The 16,618-nt window shown below is 61.1% G+C and overlaps 2 protein-coding genes across 3 annotated transcripts; both read left to right on the forward strand.

Annotated features, from left to right (window-relative positions):
- Positions 1 to 3,851: 3,851 nt before the first annotated feature.
- ATG101 (autophagy related 101) lies at positions 3,852 to 10,924 on the forward strand. Of its 2 annotated transcripts, none has more exons than XM_055337247.1 (4): positions 3,852 to 3,928; positions 5,284 to 5,390; positions 7,695 to 8,021; positions 10,221 to 10,924. In XM_055337247.1, the coding sequence occupies exons 3-4, from the start codon at positions 7,770 to 7,772 to the stop codon at positions 10,623 to 10,625; spliced, it is 657 nt and encodes a 218-aa protein (XP_055193222.1). In that variant the 5' UTR covers positions 3,852 to 3,928; positions 5,284 to 5,390; positions 7,695 to 7,769; the 3' UTR covers positions 10,626 to 10,924. The 2 variants fall into 2 exon arrangements, with proteins under 2 accessions (XP_055193222.1, XP_055193221.1); XM_055337246.1 differs by having other exon boundaries at positions 3,887 to 3,985.
- A 2,254-nt stretch (positions 10,925 to 13,178) lies between these two features.
- On the forward strand, positions 13,179 to 16,370 carry SMIM41 (small integral membrane protein 41). Its single transcript, XM_055337229.1, has 2 exons — positions 13,179 to 13,485; positions 16,033 to 16,370. Exon 1 carries the CDS (start codon positions 13,185 to 13,187, stop codon positions 13,458 to 13,460), a length of 276 nt encoding a protein of 91 aa, XP_055193204.1. The 5' UTR covers positions 13,179 to 13,184; the 3' UTR covers positions 13,461 to 13,485; positions 16,033 to 16,370.
- The last annotated feature ends 248 nt before the right edge of the window (positions 16,371 to 16,618 follow it).

The raw sequence follows: 16,618 nt of genomic DNA on the forward strand, positions 1-16,618 counted from the left end.
CAGTGTACGGCAGCAGTCTCCACCCTCGCCCCTTCCGGGCCCCGTAAAGCCTGCTGCCATTTCTTTCACATCAGGTCTTGTGTCCTCCTGCGCAGGTGCAGCCCCCTGGCCCATTTCCTTTGCAAGACTTTGAGCTTCCAGAGGGCCACGTTGTCCTCCTTGGTATGACACGGCGTGGTGTGCGGATAGTTACATATGCGTGGCATGAGTGAATGAATGAATGAACAAGTGAATGAATAAGTGATTACATCTTGAGGGGCACGGGGCTGGCTCAGTCCCTAGAGCATGAGACTCTTAAACTCAGGTGGTGAGTTCAAGCCCGATGTGGGGTGCAGTGTTTTCTTAAAAGTAAAATCTCTAAAAACAATGGAAAAAAGATTACATCTTGATCATGAAGAGAGTGGTATGGGGTGGGATAATTCACGCCACACGGTCTCTCTTTTTGGACCCTCCGTCCCTCCCTGACAGGACCACCCACACGGACATAGGACCCAAGGTCTGAGCTGCAGTGAGAGCTGCCCTGTAAGGATCTGGGGAAGTAAGAGGAGGCAAGGACTGGCCAGCATCTGGCGGGAGACAAGCAAGGTGAGAGGGCTTAGCCTCAGCCTCAGGCAGAAAAGTCTCCAGGGACACAGTGAGTTTTGGAGGAGGGACAAGAGTGGGTGGAATGAGGACAGAGGAGCATGTGGCCTTGGCAAGTGTGTTAGTCAGGGTTCTACAGGGAAAGGGAACTAATAGGATGTATATCTGTAGGAGATTTATTATGAGGAATTGGCGCATGTGGTTATGGAGGCTGACAAGGCCCCAGATCTGCAGTCGGCAAGCGGGAGCCCCAGGCAGGGCAGGTATTGCAGGAAACAAGCAAACAAACTAATGTCCCACCTTGAAAGCAGTCAGGAGTTCTCCTTAGCCGTGGCAGGCTGAGCCCTTTTATGCTAGCCGGGCCTTCAACTGATTGGACGGGGCCCACCCTCATTAAGTGAGGCAGAGGTCTGCTCTACTCAAGGCTACCAGATTCAAATGTTGATCTCATTCAGAAAATGCCCCCACAGACACACCCAGAATAATGTTTGATCAAGTGTCTGGGGCAGCCCCGGTGGCTCAGTGGTTTAGGGCCACCTTCAGCCCAGGGCCTGATCCTGGAGACCCGGGATTGAGTCCCACGTTGGGGTCCCTGCATGGAGCCTGCTTCTCCCTCTGCCTGTGTCTCTGCCTCTCTCTCTCTCTCTTTCTCATGAATAAATAAATAAAGTCTTAAAAAAAATTAGCCATCAAAGTAAGTCACTACATATCACTAAGCCTCAGCTTCATTATCTGTAAATTGGGGTGGGGGGTTGTACTTACCTTCAAAGGTAGATGGAGAAATCAGCATGATAGTGGATTCAAAGTGCTGGTGGTGCCTCTAAAGGCTCAGGGCTGGGTAGCAATGATGATGATGAAGTCAGGATAGTGGCCTCCAAGGGGTGTAGGGGGTGTCAAGGGTAGAGGAGAGCTCAGCCACTCCCTTCACTGATCCCCTCGCCCACCCAGGGCTGGTTCTCACCTCCTTGGGCCCCCCTTTTTTGGCTCCTCATACACTCTCTCCTCGCAGCATTTTATGCTAATTCCTCCTGGTTAAGTCCAGGTGCAGCCCGAGGAGGCTGCTGGTAAGGCAGGCAGCTTTCTCACTCCTGAGGCTGGGGTTACCCTGAGGCTGCCAGGGGACAGGTAGCTGCACCTGGGATGGAGACAAACCAGAGACCGAGGCTGCACAGGGACCCAACTGCGGAGAGGAGGAGGAGGAGGAGGAGGGTGGGTAGGGGACTGATGAGGAGGGGTAAGGGTCAGCCAGAAAAGGAGTGGTGTGGTGGTTTAGAAAACCTGGTGGGATTTAAAAACAAAAACAAAAACAAAAACAAAGCTGGTGGACCTGGGGATCAAGCCTCCCTGCACCCTCCCTGCTCAGTGGGGAGCCTGCTTCTCCCTCTCCCTCTGCCCCTCCTCCCACTTGTGTGCACACACTCTCTCTCTCAAATAAATAAAGTCTTCAAAAATAATTAAAAAACAAAACAAAACAAAAAAAAACAAGAAAGAAAAACAAACCTGGTGGGAGGGTGTCTGGGTGGCTCAATTGGTTAAAGCGTCAAAACTCTTGATTTTTGACTCAGGTCATGATCCCAGTGTCGTGAGACTGAGCCCTGTGACTGGCTCCGTGCTCAACTCAGAGTCTGCTTGAGATCCCCTTTAGCTCTCCCCTGCTCCTCCCTGCATCAAACTCTCTCTTCCCCCTTTCTCTAAAACAAACAAATAAATAAAATCTTTAATTGGGAAAAAAAAAAAAGAAAAACTGGTGGGAGAGGGGAAGCCTAAAGGGTGGGTGGGTGACACTGGTGTGTTGGAGTCAGCTGGCACTGGTGCTGGAGACCCCACTGCACCTCTGACGATCAAAATGTAATCCTTCATTCATTCTGGACTCTGCACTCAGTGACGTCCTGTAGCTTCAAATCAGACATTGTAGAAAACAACAAACACTAAACTGATCAAGGCATTTTCCCACTAGAGAGCAGGCTTTGGAGTGGGGTGCACCGGAGAACGGTGGTGCATGGGGAGGATCAGGCTGGAGGAACCAGAAAGAAAACCCCTGTAAGTGGTGTGGAAGCCTGCATTTGAACCCCAGGCTCTGCTGCTTACTGGGTGACCTTGGGCAAGTTATTTAACCTCTCCCAGCATCAGTTTCTGTTTCTTTTCTTTTTCTTTCTTTCTTTCTCTCTTTCTCTTTCTTTCTTTCTTTCTTTCTTTCTTTCTTTCTTTCTTTCTTTCTTTCTTTCTTTCTTTCTTTCTAAGATTTTATTTGTTTCAGAGAGAGAGAGAGCCAGCACGAGTGGGGTGGGGTGGGGGGGAGAGGGAGAGGGAAAGGAGACTCCCTGCTGACCAGAGTCCCACAGCAGGCCTATCCCAAGACCCTGGGATCATGACCTGAGCCACACAGGTGCCTGGGGCATCAGTTTCTTTATCTGCCTTCTAGTATCGATCGTTATCAGGCTTAAGTTTTTTGAAAAAGATTTTATTTATTTATTCATGAGGGACACAGAGAGGGAGGCAGAGACACAGGCAGAGGCAGAAGCAGAAGCAGGCTCCCTGGGGGGAACCTGCTGTGGGACTGAATCCCAGGACCCTGGGGTCACGACCTGAGCCAAAGGCAGATGCTCACCTGCTGGGCCACCGGTCGCCCCCAGGTTTGAATCAATTCATATGCATAAAGCGCTTAGAATCCTGCTCTTTACCTTGCGCTCCACGAATGTTACCTATTGTTATGTTGAGAGAGGAGGTGTGTGTTAGGAAAAGGAGCTTCATGGTCCTCGAGTAACTCGGCGGTGTGTGGGTTGCGGCCTGCGGGGTTCTGGGGGCGCTCAGAAAACAAGGGGTAAACCTCGGCCTGCCCCGGGCTTGCCATCTGGGCGGAAAACCAGAAGGGACGCGGCACTAAATGCACCCATTCGTGTAGGGCTTTACGTTCCGCAAAGATCTCTGGTGGGAATTCTCTCTTGTGATCCTCACAACAGCGCCCCATTCATAGAGGAGAACATCGGAAAGGGTGAGTGACGTCAGGAGGCTCCCACGGGTGGGGGGCAACGGCGGACGGAGTGAGGCGCCCTGGGGCTGTCCCCAGGTGGGCCGCGGCAGCCCGCCAGTTGCTCCTCTCGCCGGCGCCCCGGGCCGGGAGGCTGCTCCGCGCACTGCGCAAGCGGAGGCCAGGCGGTGCCTCCAGCGCCCGCCTCCCGCCCGCCTCCGACGGCCCGAGGGCTGCGCGCCGATGACTCCGCTCGGCCTCGGGGGGCGACCGAGAGCCCGCGGCCCGGCCCGGCCCGGCCCGCCTCCCGCCTCCCGCCTCCCGCCTCGTCTCTATGGCGGAAGTGCGGGCCCGGCGGCGCCCGACGAGCTCGCGGCGGTGAGTGGGCCCGTCCGCCCGGCCGTCCCGTCCCCGCCGAGGCCCCGCGGCCGGCAGGTGACCCGGGACTCGGGAGGGCCGAGCGCGCGGCCGGGCCGGGCGGTGATCGCGCACCTGCCGGGGGCCCCGGGGGCGGGGAGGGCGGGGAGGGCCGGGGGGAGCCGCCGGGGAGCAGGGGAGGGGCGGGGGGGGGCCGCCGGGGGGCGGGGTAGGGCGAGGGGAGCCTCCGGGGAGCAGGGGAGAGGCGAGGAGGGGGGCCGGGGGGAGGGGGGGCGGGGGAGGGGCGAGGGGGGCCGCCGGGTAAGGGGAGAGGCGGGGAGGGGGGCCGGGGGGAGCGGTGAGGGGGCCGGGGGGAGCGGTGAGGGGGCCGGGGGGCGGGGGGGGGGCGCCGGGGACCAGGGGGGAGCGGGGAGGGGGCCGGGGGGGCGGGGGGAGCCTGGGGCAGAGGAGGGGCGGGGGGGAGCCGGGGGTCGGGAGGGGGGGGCAGCTGCCGAGGGGGGCGGGGAGAGAGCCGCCGGGGGGGGGGGGGGCAGGGGAGGGGCGGGGGGAGCCGCCCGGGAGCAGGGGAGGGGGCCCGGGGGCCGGGGGGAGCAGGGGAGGGGGCCCGGGGGCCGGGGGGAGCGGGGAGGGGGCCGGGGGGGCAGGGGAGGGGCGGGGAGGGGGCCGGGGGGGGGCAGGGGAGGGGGCCGGGGGGGCAGGGGAGGGGCGGGGAGGGGGCCGGGGGGGGGCAGGGGAGGGGCGGGGGGAGCCGCCCGGGAGCAGGGGAGGGGGCCCGGGGGCCGGGGGGAGCAGGGGAGGGGGCCCGGGGGCCGGGGGGAGCGGGGAGGGGGCCGGGGGGGCAGGGGAGGGGCGGGGAGGGGGCCGGGGGGGCAGGGGAGGGGCGGGGAGGGGGCCGGGGGGGGGCAGGGGAGGGGGCCCGGGGGCCGGGGGGAGCGGGGAGGGGGCCGGGGGGGGGCAGGGGAGGGGCGGGGGGGAGCCGGGGGTCGGGGAGGGGCGGGGGGGAGCGGCGGGGGGCAGCTGCCGAGGGGGGTCGGGAGGGAGCCACCGGGGGTGCAGGGGGGCCGTCGGGGGCTGTAAGGGGGGTGCGCGGCCGGGCCGGGCTGTGATCGCGCTCCCGCCGGGAGCCCCGGGGGCGGGGGGGGGGGCGAGGGGGCCGGAGGGAGCCTCCGGGGGGGGGGGGCGCCGCTCCTGCCGTCAGCCCCCTGCCCCCTTCCCTGCGAGGCTCGCGGGCGCTCCCCGGGCATCTCTCCCCCCACCGTTGGAGGGAGCAAGGGGACCCGCGCAAGGCCCTCCCTGCGGCCCGCCCCCCCCCCAGCGTCCGACGCCGACTCCGAGCCTTCTGTGTTTGCTCCTAGGCCACCCCTTGCGCTCAGTGGGGGCGCACCTGCCGAGGGGACACCTGCGCGTGGGGAGCAGCCAGGACCTGGTCCGCGCCAGAGGGACCCGCACTCGGCCTGTTCGGGTGAGTGGGCGTGGGGCTGCCCTGGCTGCAGCCTGGCCCTGTGCTCGCACACCTGGCCTGGGGGTGGCGGTGGCGGTGGGGGTGGGGGTGGGGGCAGGGGCCGCACGAGCTCACGCCAGGGGTAGTTTGCTGCGGGGTTGGTGGGGTTGGTCAGTACCGACTTCCTGGAGGAGGTGTGGAGAATGGGGGAAGGCCCAGGGCGAGGGACCGAAGTAAGTGGCCTGGGTGAAGGTTTGTGGGGGACACGGGAAGAAGGGGCAGCTGGGCCAGGACTGGGAGCCTCCCTGGGGGGGGGGGCGGGGGGAGGCTGTTTGGGGAAATCTTACTAGAGGGCAGAAGTGAGCAGGAGTCCTGAGTGCAGGCCATACCAGCCCAGCAGCCCCTGGAAGGACCTGGAGCCTCTGGGTCACGCTGAGTCATCAAGCCGTTGCTTTGTACTAGGTCCCAGGCACCGGGCTCCCAGGGATGTAGGGTCCAGTCCTGGCCCTGGAGGATCTGTCTGTCTAGTGGGAGGGCCAGGACGGGAGCAGGCCGGTGAAGAGAGGACTGCTGGGACACGGAGGCCCGGGCCGGTAGCCGGGCGGGAGGCAGAGCCAGCTGGACCTCGGGGCCGTGCGCAGGCTGCCTCGTGGTCACTGCTGAGCGCCGCTGTTGAGTGGAGATTGAGACGAGCTGAAGTACACCTGGAGGAAGCTTCCAGATAAGATGTGCCGGCCAGCGGCCAGCTGGCGTGGGTGTGGGGCCCGGGGACCTCTACCCTGTGGTAGGAGTGGGCGGTGATGGTCCAGGTACCTGAAAGGCCCATTAGTGGAAAGGGGGTGAGCCTTACTGTGTGTGGCTCCTCGAATCAAAACTACGGCGACCGTGTGAGGCCCTGCGGGTGGCTTCCTCCTGTACAAGGAGTGGCTGAGTAGAGCCGTCGCAGAATGGGACGGTCCTCTGGGACGGGTGGTGAGCTCCCCGTCAGGGCAGGTTTGTAAGCTGAACACTTGGCAAGAAATTCGACTGTTTTCCTCCTCCTTTGGGGCTCATATTCAGTTATTTACCAAGGCCTGGTTCTCAGGTGTGTTCTGGCCTTCGCCCTCGGCCCACCAGTTCTGTGTCATAGCCTGTGCCCTCTCGGCCACCGTGATCGTAATGAATTATGGTGGCGGAGGATACTTAGTGTTTCCTGCTTGCCAGGTACTGCTTTAAAAGTGCTTTACAGGGGCTACCTCCTCCAATCCCTGCGACAGTCCTTTCAGGGTAGCTTTTATAGATCCCGTGTATATAGATTTGGGAAACTGAGGCACATAGGAGTTAAGTAGCTTGTCCAAGATCACACAGTGAGCCAGTGGCAGAGCCGGGCCGTCTAGCTTTAGAGTCACTGTTCTTAACCACTATTCTGGTGTGTTTTATATACGTGATTTTATTGGATACCCGCAAGAATCTGTATTTACGGGTAAAGCACACGTAGAGAGGGTGAGTGATTTTCGTGAGGTCACAGAGCTAGGTACAGAGGAGCTGGGGTTCCACCCGGGACCGTTGGACATGAACCCCCCCCCCCACTTCACTGCCCCGCATCCCACTGCTGCGTCTGTAACTCCCTCCTGATGTGGCTTCCAGCTGGACCTCTTCTTGCCCAGCCCTTCTGCCTTCAATCTAAAAGTTTTTACCGTGGAGGCTGTGGCTGGCCCTGGCACCGGGTGAGATTTGGGGTGTGTGCGTGTCCGTCAGCTGTTAGAGCCCTGTCTTCATAGTTTTTACTGATTTCTCCAAGCAGTTTCTGGCCGCAAAATAGTTGAGAGCCATCCTTCGCCTCGTGTCCTGAGTTAACTTTCTGACACGCAGATCTGATCTTGGCACAGCAGGGCATTGACCCTCCGCCGCCCTCAGCAGGGTCCGGATGCCTTAACCCGGTCGCCCAAGGCCCAGGCAGTCAGGCTCCAGGCTTCCTTTTCCTTCTCCTCCCGCCTTGTGCTCTGGCCGCTCAGGTAACATTACCTGCCTCACTCTAGCGCTGCGGCTTCTCAGGGGCAGGGGCCCTGCTTGCGTCGAACGGCCAGTGCCTGACGGCTGCTGCACAGGGACCGTTTGCCGTACGCTGCGCTGGACGCCCTACTGAAGTCGAGCCTTTGCTGTTGTTTGCCGGTAGCTTTGAAGCTCCCTCCCCCTTCTCCTCCCACGAGCCTTCCGATAGGAGGCCTTGTCCGGACGCAGAGAAGGGCCAGCAGAGGCAGAGGCTGGCTGGGCCGGGAGGAAGTGGACCGGTAACCTGTGGGTCAGTGAGAAGGTGTGAGCTCTCTGACCTGGCTGCTCTTGCAGGGTGGCCCCTGGCCGGGGTGAAGCTCCCTGTCTCGGTTCCCGTCCCCCGCCCTGGTGTGGGCTGCTGGCCTCAGGATGAACTGTCGCTCGGAGGTGCTGGAGGTGTCGGTGGAGGGGCGGCAGGTGGAGGAGGCCATGCTGGCCGTGCTGCACACAGTGCTGCTGCACCGTAGCACAGGCAAGTTCCACTACAAGAAGGAGGGCACCTACTCCATTGGCACCGTGGGCACCCAGGATGTGGACTGTGACTTCATCGACTTCACCTACGTGCGCGTCTCCTCCGAGGAGCTGGACCGTGCCCTGCGCAAGGTTGTGGGCGAATTCAAGGTAGGGGTGCGGCCCGGCGGCTAGCAGGGGGTCCTCGGGCCAGCCGAGCCTTCCTGGGTGCTCAGGTCAGGCTCTCCTGTCCCAGGGAACAGGGCGTTCAGCGCTCCCTGCGGGGAGGATGGCTGTGGGCGGCATGGCGAAGAGGCTGGTCCAACCTGCCAGGGTGGGGGAGCAGGAGGGCCCTGCAGCAGTGATGTGGGGGGCCCTACGATGATCGTTACCCCCGTGGGCCGGGCCTTCCGTCTGCCCCTCTTCCCTTCAGCAGTCTGGGTCTCCCCCGGGAGATCCCCTGAGCAGGAGGCTTGCTGCACTCAGGTGACGGCCCTGCGGTGGCGCAGCCCCCCGGGCCGTGTGGCACAGGTTTGCATGCGCCCGCCCCTGTGGGCCTGGAGGAGGGTGCGAGGGACACAGCGGCTGCGGGTGCTGGTCACCTCCGGTGGTGTGAGTCGGGCTGATTTTTTATTGGGTTTTCATGCAGGGTTGCACGGTCGCACTGTTCCCGTGAGGGGCTGTTTTAAATGCTAGAGTGCGGGCATTTTTGTAAGGTGCCATCTGTGAGCTCTTGGCTGACTCCACTCCCCAAACGTTTGGAGAGTCGTACGTGGTGCTGGCAGCATGTGCTCACGGCGGGACGTGGACCCTGCCAGGCCCCGGGTCCCCCGCCCAGTCCCTCGGAGACCAGAAAGGGTAGGTTCATAGGAGTCTCCGAGTCCTTGAAGGGCGGCCGTGCTAGTCGCTGTCTGTCCGCTGGACGCCTTGTAAGAGGCCCGTAGGTACGATGGCTAAGAGCCTGGAGGCTGGAGCCTGAGTGTGTGACCTTGGGCAGGTGACCTCACCTCCTGGCCTCGGGGTCTCTGGGTGAGGTTGGACTGATAATCGCGCCTGCCTCAGAGGCGAAGGCACTAGGGGGTCAGGTGAACCCATCGCGTCAAGTGTGTGAACCAGCTGGGCCCGCAGTTAGCATTCCAGGGGGTTGGCGTTAGGACCAGCCGAGGTCCGGGGCCTCACTTTGTCCACAGAGGAGAGAACTAATTCCTTGGTGGACAGTTCAGGACTTGAGGGAAGCATCTCTACCCTCCGAGCTGGCCCCAACTCCCATGGAAAGGCGCTGCCGGGGCCTGGCTGCCCTAGGAGGAGGAATGGGGCCCCCACCCCTGGAGTGAGGGGATGGCCCGAATTACTGGGTGCCGTGCTCTCGTTTGCTTCCAGAGGAGAAGACGGAGAAGCCAGGTCTGCTCTGTTCTTCCCTTCCCCCTTCTTTTTTTTTTTTTTTTTTTTTAAGATATTATCTATTCACGATAGACACACAGAGAGAGAGAAAGAGGCAAAGACACAGGCAGAGGGAGAAGCAGGCTCCATGCAGGGAGCCTGACCTGTGACTGGATCCTGGGTCTTCTGGATCAGGCCCTGGGCTGAAGGTGGCGCTAAACCGCTGAGCCACCGGGCTGCCCTCCCTCCCCCCTTTTACTCCTGGTTCCCTCCCTCCCTCCCTCCCTCCCTCCCTCCCTCCCTCCCTCCCTCCCTCCTTCTCTCCCTCTCTCCCTCCTTCTCTTCCTTCCTATTTATTTGAGATAGAGAGAAGCAGACTCTGTTGAGCAGGGATTGCTCCCTCCCCACCACAGGCTTTAATCCCAAGGACCCTGGGATCATAACCTGAGCCAAAGGTAGATGCTAAACCGACTGAGCCACCCAGGCACCCCTTAGTTTCCTTTTTTCTAGTTAAGGATCCTGGGGCTTTTATTTTTTTTTTTTAAGATTTTACCTATTTATTCCTGAGAGACACAGAGAGAGAGAGAGAGAGAGAGAGAGAGGCAGAGACACAGGCAGAGGGAGAAGCAGGCTCCATGCAGGGACTCCATCCCAGGACCCCGGGGTCACGACCTGGGCCGAAGGCAGGCGCTCAGCCGCTGGGCCGCCCAGGTGCCCCTAGGATCATGAGGCTTTAATCCCCTCTTCCGATTTTCTTGAGAGAGATTTTGTTGGTTTGCTTGGAGCACTCGAGTTTAGGCGGACGGTTTGCTGTGTCACTTCACAGGAGTCCTTTGTCCTCGGGGGGGGGGGGGGTCTCATTCCCTGCCTCCCTGAAGGACGAATAAAGCTAGGAGAGCCTCATTCCCTGGGGTGTAGGAAGCAGGTGCTCCCAGGGAGCCAGCTTCTCCGAGGCCTTGGCCTGCTCATCTGTTACCCCTCCTTCCCCAGGACGCGCTGCGCAACTCTGGGGGTGATGGGCTGGGGCAGATGTCCCTGGAGTTCTACCAGAAGAAGAAGTCTCGCTGGCCTTTCTCCGACGAATGCATCCCCTGGGAAGTGTGGACAGTCAAGGTGCACGTGGTAGCCCTGGCCACAGAGCAGGAGCGGCAGATCTGCCGGGAGAAGGTGGGCGAGAAGCTCTGTGAGAAGGTCATCAACATTGTGGAGGTGATGAACAGGCACGAATACCTGCCCAAGATGCCCACGCAGTCGGAGGTGGACAATGTGTTCGACACGGGCTTGCGGGATGTGCAGCCCTACCTCTACAAGATTTCCTTCCAGATTACTGATGCTCTAGGCACGTCGGTCACCACCACCATGCGCAGGCTCATCAAAGACACCCTGGCCCTCTAGGCCTGCGGGGGCCATGGGCTCTCCTGGATGGCTTGCAGACCTGGGCTTCTGGGGATCGGACTGTTGGGCCCTTGGGGCTCTGGAACCTGCTCCAGGTCCTTGAGGAGACTTGGAATGGCCACCCCTGGCTTCCTTGTTCTGCGGTTGCCAATCTTTGGTCATCCCTTTAACCTTGGCTAATGGTCAAGTCTGGGCTTCACTGTCCCTCTAGGGCCCTATTGGGGGGGTGTCCCTTCCTCCACTGTACGGAAGAGCCATCGCTAGGATGCTGAATAAAGTTGAGAATGTGTTTAGCTTGAGCCGTCTCTCCCTTGGCTTGTGTTCTGTCCGGGAACATCAACACTTTGTGGCGGACCTGCGAGGATATAGGTGTGTGTTAAGGCATTATTCCACCATGAAGGGGGGGGATGGGAGACGTTAAAACTGACCAATTCTGTACCTTGTTGGACATTCACGTAAGCCCGTGTTAACCACCCAGGTGTCACTGCGGTCAGTCCTATGAATGATGACACATCTGGAGCTGTTACTTTTGGATAGGATTGCTGTTTCTTCTCGCTTCCTCAGGAAGCTGTGACATCCCTGCCCTTTTATTATCTGGTCCTGTTTGACGATGGCTTCAGAGAGAATCTTCTCTGCCTTCATAGAGCACATACAGCTCCCCATGTGCACCAGAAAACCCATTGAAAAAAAAATTTTTTTTGATGCCCAGGTGGCTCAGCGGTTGAGCGTCTGTCTGCCTTCAGCCCAGGGTGTGATCCTGGGGTCCCGGGATCGAGTCCCACGTCGGGCTTCTTGTGCATGGAGCCTGCTGCTCCCTCTGCCTGTGTCTCTGCCTCCCTCTCTCTCTGTGTCTCTCATGAATAAATAAATAAGATCTTTAAAAAAAAATAAAAATATTTTCTTCTTAATTTATTCATGAGAGACACAGGCAGAGGGAGAAGCAGGCTGCCTGACGGGAGCCCGATGTGGGACTCGATCCCACATGATCGTGACCTGAGCCGAAGGCAGACATCCAACCACTGAGCCACCCAGGCGCCCCCACCAGAAAGCTCAGTTAATTGGGGGTTTCCTTCTCTGGAGAGAGATTGGCCCACTTGAGATGAGTGTCTGATGACACTTCCTCCAGGTCAGGCTGGCCCTTGCCGGTTGTTAGGACACTGCTGTAACACTCGTTTCTGCATTCGAGCATACTCCAAATCCGTGAACTCCTCCTTGTGTACTTCTTACTGATTTATTCTCTAATTTATCATACTTTTTGGCTGTATATGGGCAGTTCCGCCCGGCTAAATGGAGTGGGGGGTGGCGGGGTCTTGCCCGTGGTCCTGGAGCCACGGGTGGGACGGCAGGAGTGTCTGCAGATCTCTCCCATTCCAAGCCACCTTGGCCCTGTGCTAGTTCACAACAGATCTTGTGAAGTCTTGCCCTTGATCTCTGGGGCATTGGGAGAACTCAGGAGGTTCTCAGGGCTTTGGAGATGGGGAAGGCCACTTCCCAACAAGTCCTTGATGGTGTGTAATCCCTACCTGGCCTGCTGCAGTCTGGGGATCATCTTTTCCTCCAAGCTGGCCATCAGCTAATCCCTCCTGAGTGGTTGGTTGGCTGATAGAGCTGTTTGTTGGCCATCACTTTGTTTTTGAAGAGAGAGCTCAAGGTTGCTGCCTTTCAGGAAGGTCTTCTTCCCTCCATCTCAGCTTTTTGAGACTCTTACTTTCCTGCAGCCAGACTCTGCTCCACCCGCCCGACCCCATCGCAGTGGGACACCCACCTGGCAGTGAGGTCCCCTTGGTGGACAGGACTGGAACCTTTCTGTTCCTTTTGGCATTATGACTAACCAGACGTAGGGGACTGGTTTACTCAAGGTGGGAACAGGAGCCCTGGTGACTCAAATCCACTTTCTCATCTGGACCTCTGGGGCCTGAGCAAAGAAATGAGGGGTGAGGGGTGGGGGGTGGGATTAGGACTTGAAGTTCCCCTCCCCTCCATCTCCCCTTGCTGCCGCCCCAAGGAGGCATTAACCTGCTTGTCCAACTCCAAGGGGCTCCCAGGAGGGCTGATGGAGGAGTAAGGATGTGCACCCCTTAGGTCCTGGAGGCTGCTCATTTGCCTCCCGTTCCTGGGCCACCTGGCAGTATGGGCCTTTGGCTCCAGGACGCCCCGAATCCTTGCTTGTCTTGTGTCCTGCTTAGTGGGGCAGCACTCCAGCGCTCTGAATGGCTTTTTTCAGGGTTCTGAGGGAGGTGCTCTCTTGACTTCCTTTGCCAAGGGACAGGGAAAGCCTTGGGGACCGGACCCCGGTTTGGCTGGTTGGGTGCACGGGCAGGATTCTGACGCGTGGGTGTGGAGGCCTTCGGGACAAGAAGGAGCCTGGGCCATAGTCCCCACCGGAGGAGCCAGAGCCAGAGCGCTCTGCGTGCAGGGTGGGAGCCACGGTGCCTGGGATCCGCCCCTCGGGGACCTCCCTGCGCAGCAGCAGCAGCCGCGCGCGGAGGCCCGCCCGCCCGCTTGGGCTCCCGCACATCTGGCCCTCCCCGCGCACATCTGGGCAGCCGGCGCCTTAGCATGAACGGCTCCCGGGCGGGCGCTGCGGCCCCAGCCACCTGGCTGAGCTCCTGCTGCAACCAGTCGGGGGGGACGCCGGAGCCCCCTGAGGGGCCCCGCGTCGTGCAGGCGGCTGTGCTGGGCGTGCTGTCGCTGCTGGTGCTCTGCGGGGTCCTGTTCCTGGGCGGTGGCCTCCTCCTCCGGGCCCAGGGCCTGACGTCCTCGCTGGCCCGAGAGCGGCGCGCGTCCCTTGAGGCCGAGCCCGGCGGCGCCAGCGAAGGCGAGGACGACCCCTAGGGCCCTTGCCGTGGCCGCAACGCAGGTGAGCCGGGCCGGTGGGGCTGTGCACCTGCAGCGGGTGGGGCCTGCAGCCCCCCAGGTGGGCCGGACCGAGGGAGTGGCGGGGCGGGTGGGAGGACGCATCTGCTCTGTGCATCTGCGGGCCGGGTGAGCTCTGCAGCCCTCCGTGCGCAGCTACCCCGTGGGGCTCTGCTCCAGCCCTACCTGGCACACAGGACACGGGACTTGGCGGCGGCCCGTGCCCCTGGCTTCTGCATCCTCCTTCTCCTCCTCTTCCTCAAGCTTGTCCCTAGAAGGGGGTTTGGGTAAGACTCCTCACTGTGGCCTCCCCTTAGAGGCAGGCGCGGGAGCCTGGGTCCTGTTTTTATGGCAGAGCCAGGGGCCTGGGTGACTCTGAGGGAGGGGGAGGGAGGGGTTGGCGGGGACCCCCTCCCCCAGCCCCTGACCTTGCGTGTGTGGAGGGGGGCAGGTGTGGCCCCAGCGAGGAGCCTTGTGGGGAAGGTGGTGGATGGCAAGCTTCCTGACAGCCGGGGGGCCTCAGAAGCACGTGGCCCGAGGAGGCTGGCGCTGAGGATTCCCAGCTGTGCGGGCTCCATCTGGCTCTCCCGCCCCTGACTCTCCAAGGACAAGAACCATCTGGAGTGAAGGGCCTGGGTGGCCTAAAGACAAGGTAGTTCCAGGCCAAGGCCACCTTGGGTAGAGCCACGGGGCTTGGGCAGGGAAGCCCTCTGGGTCCCTCTCCTCTGCTCAGCGTCACACCTGTGGGCCCCTGGGACGTTTCTGTGGGGCTCTTCTTCGGGGGCGCCTCTGACGCGTTGCTCGCCAAGGGCAGAGGCCAGGTCCCAGCTCCCCGGGGAGGCTGGTGAGGGGAAGGTGAGGGCACGCGCAGGGTGCGGCGGAGCAGCTGTGAAGCTGACGAGGTGTGATCCTGGCACCCAGCAGCCCGGGGTTTAGCGCTAATCCCAGGCAGTTGTGCCACGCTGGCTTCGCTGAGCTGTGGATTTGTCACCTCAGGGATGCCACTGCCACCCCCTTGGAGAGAGGGCTGGCCAGGGCAGTGAGGGGGGGCAGTGTGACTCCTCGTGCTGCTCCACAAGGGCAGCAGCTGGACCTGGGCGACACTGGCCACCTCCCCTTGCTCCGTGGCCCGAGCAGGCTGAGAATGCCCTCTTTATTGCATCCGGGCTCATTCGCCCCCTTGCCTGGTACCGTCCTGGTGTTCGTCTACCCCTTCTCCACCCTGTGCTCTCCTCTCCTTCCCCACCTGGGCTACAGGAATTTCCATATCCACTGTGAACCCTTCATTTTGCAAATGGGGACGTTCAGAGAGAAGAAGTGGCAGGCCCAAGTGTATGACAGCGCGGGAGCTGAACCCTGGGGCTCCCTATTCGGAGCTGGGGGGGCCAGCATCCCTGAGTGAGAAGCTCCCCCGCCTTCAGTTACTCCTGCTCTGTCCTCCTTGGTTTCCCACCACTCCCCGAGATGCTGATGCAAAATCCTCTCTCCGTGAAGGAAGGAACCGTCACATGCACACCCCCATTTGGCATATGGTTTCTGGGGCTGGAACCCCAAACCCCCACGTTACTGCCTCCTTCCCGACCCTTCTTCCCCAGTGGCCTCGTTACATAGCCTTTTACTGCTGGGTACAACCTTCCAGCTGCTGGCAGCTGTTCCCCAGCCGGCTGGGCTCAGCTCTCAGGCATGATCCTGAGGCTGGGGGCGGGCTCCGAGGGTCGCCTGGAACATGTATCTGTGGAAGACACGCCAAGTGGACAGAGCAGAGGGATGGGAGGTGAGGGTGATGACTTCTGGATCACGTTTGGATTCAAGTCTGGGTGCAGGGAGGGGGATGGAGAGCTCTGGTGGAGGAAGGGCTGTGTCCCCAGCGGCATGTGTCTGCTGGGGCGGGGAGGGGGGCGGGTGTAGGCAGAGGCTTTCTTTATCCAACCTCCTGCCTCTGCTGTCCCTTTAGCTCAGCGCTTGGAGAGCCGGGACCGGGCCTGTGCCGGGGACCTCGGTGTTCCTGGGGGAAGATCCGGAGATGTTTGCTAAGGAACTCTGACCCTGGCCAAGGCTGTCAGACTGAGTGGGGAGGGAAAAGATTCAGGAAATTGAGGAACGAGTGCTGCTGTCTTGCCATCTCTCAGGCCTCAGGTTGGAGTGACAGGTGGGGGAGTGGGTGTGGCCCGAGTGCCAAGGAGCAAGGCTGGGCATCGGGACCCCCAGCACGCTCCGTTGGCCTGCACTCCTGTGGCCCATGAGTTTCGGCATGAGGTGGAGAGGGCTGTCGGCACTTGTCCAGTGCATTCCTCGGCTCCCACGTGGTACAGCACCCTTTGCAGCAGAGCCGGGGCGGGGAGGGGGGCTCTCTGTTACAGATTCTCGAGCCTTGCTCAGCCTCGCGTGGTCTGTCTCCCAGAGAGCTCCGTCGCCAGCCTGCAGCGCCGGGGAACTCCTGCTACCTTTGGTCCCTGAGCCGTGCAGACGAGCCTGGGAGATGGCTGGATTGTGGGGAGGCCTCCCCCTGGGATCCTTGCACTCAGCCCTGCCTCTGGTTTGCTCCCTTCAGCCTCCTGCTGTACCCGTGGATGTGGGCCTGGGAGGTCAGCGCTCCAGGAATGGGGGAGCCCCCTGAGCATCCGCTGCACGTCTGGGGCGCCGCGGTGGACATACATCCTGGATGCCCAGCGCAGCAGATGCTGGCCATGCCCCCCGACTTGCAGGCCTCCGAGGACAGGAGTGCAGCCCCTGTCCCATCTCTGGTACCGGGCTGCTGTGGTCCGACAGGCCACTGACCTGTCCCAGCCGAGGGCTGTGGGTCAGTGTTGGCCATTTGGAGACGCCGGGTGCCCCAGCCCTCAGCCATGCCTTATCACTTCCCGTGGCTTGTTATTAAATACGTTGGTAATGCAAGTTTGGGGTACGCAGTCTATGTTTCCAGCTCTAGACACTTGGCATCAGTGGCAGCGGCCTACGAATGCCACCCACCGTCCAGGTTGAACTGTTTCTAGCTGAAAGAGCAAGCCCAGCCCCTCTGCCCGGGTCTCTCCTAGGGGTGGCTGCTGCCCTTCACACCCAGAGCCAGTCTCTCCAGGGCGGCCGGGAGGCTCATGCCAGCGCTCGGCTGCCCCCCTGTGGCAGGCTGGGCGAGAACC

Source organism: Nyctereutes procyonoides, unplaced genomic scaffold (assembly GCF_905146905.1).
Source record: "Nyctereutes procyonoides isolate TBG_1078 unplaced genomic scaffold, NYPRO_anot_genome, whole genome shotgun sequence".
NCBI lineage: Eukaryota > Metazoa > Chordata > Mammalia > Carnivora > Canidae > Nyctereutes > Nyctereutes procyonoides.

Excerpts from the sequence above, each read along its gene's own strand:
- ATG101 (XM_055337247.1), top strand. The coding sequence starts at position 7,770 with ATGAACTGTCGCTCGGAGGTGCTGGAGGTGTCGGTGGAGGGGCGGCAG. Across the intron at positions 8,022-10,220 it reads AGGTTGTGGGCGAATTCAAG|GACGCGCTGCGCAACTCTGG; the intron begins GTAGGGGTGCGG and ends CTCCTTCCCCAG.
- SMIM41 (XM_055337229.1), top strand. The coding sequence starts at position 13,185 with ATGAACGGCTCCCGGGCGGGCGCTGCGGCCCCAGCCACCTGGCTGAGC.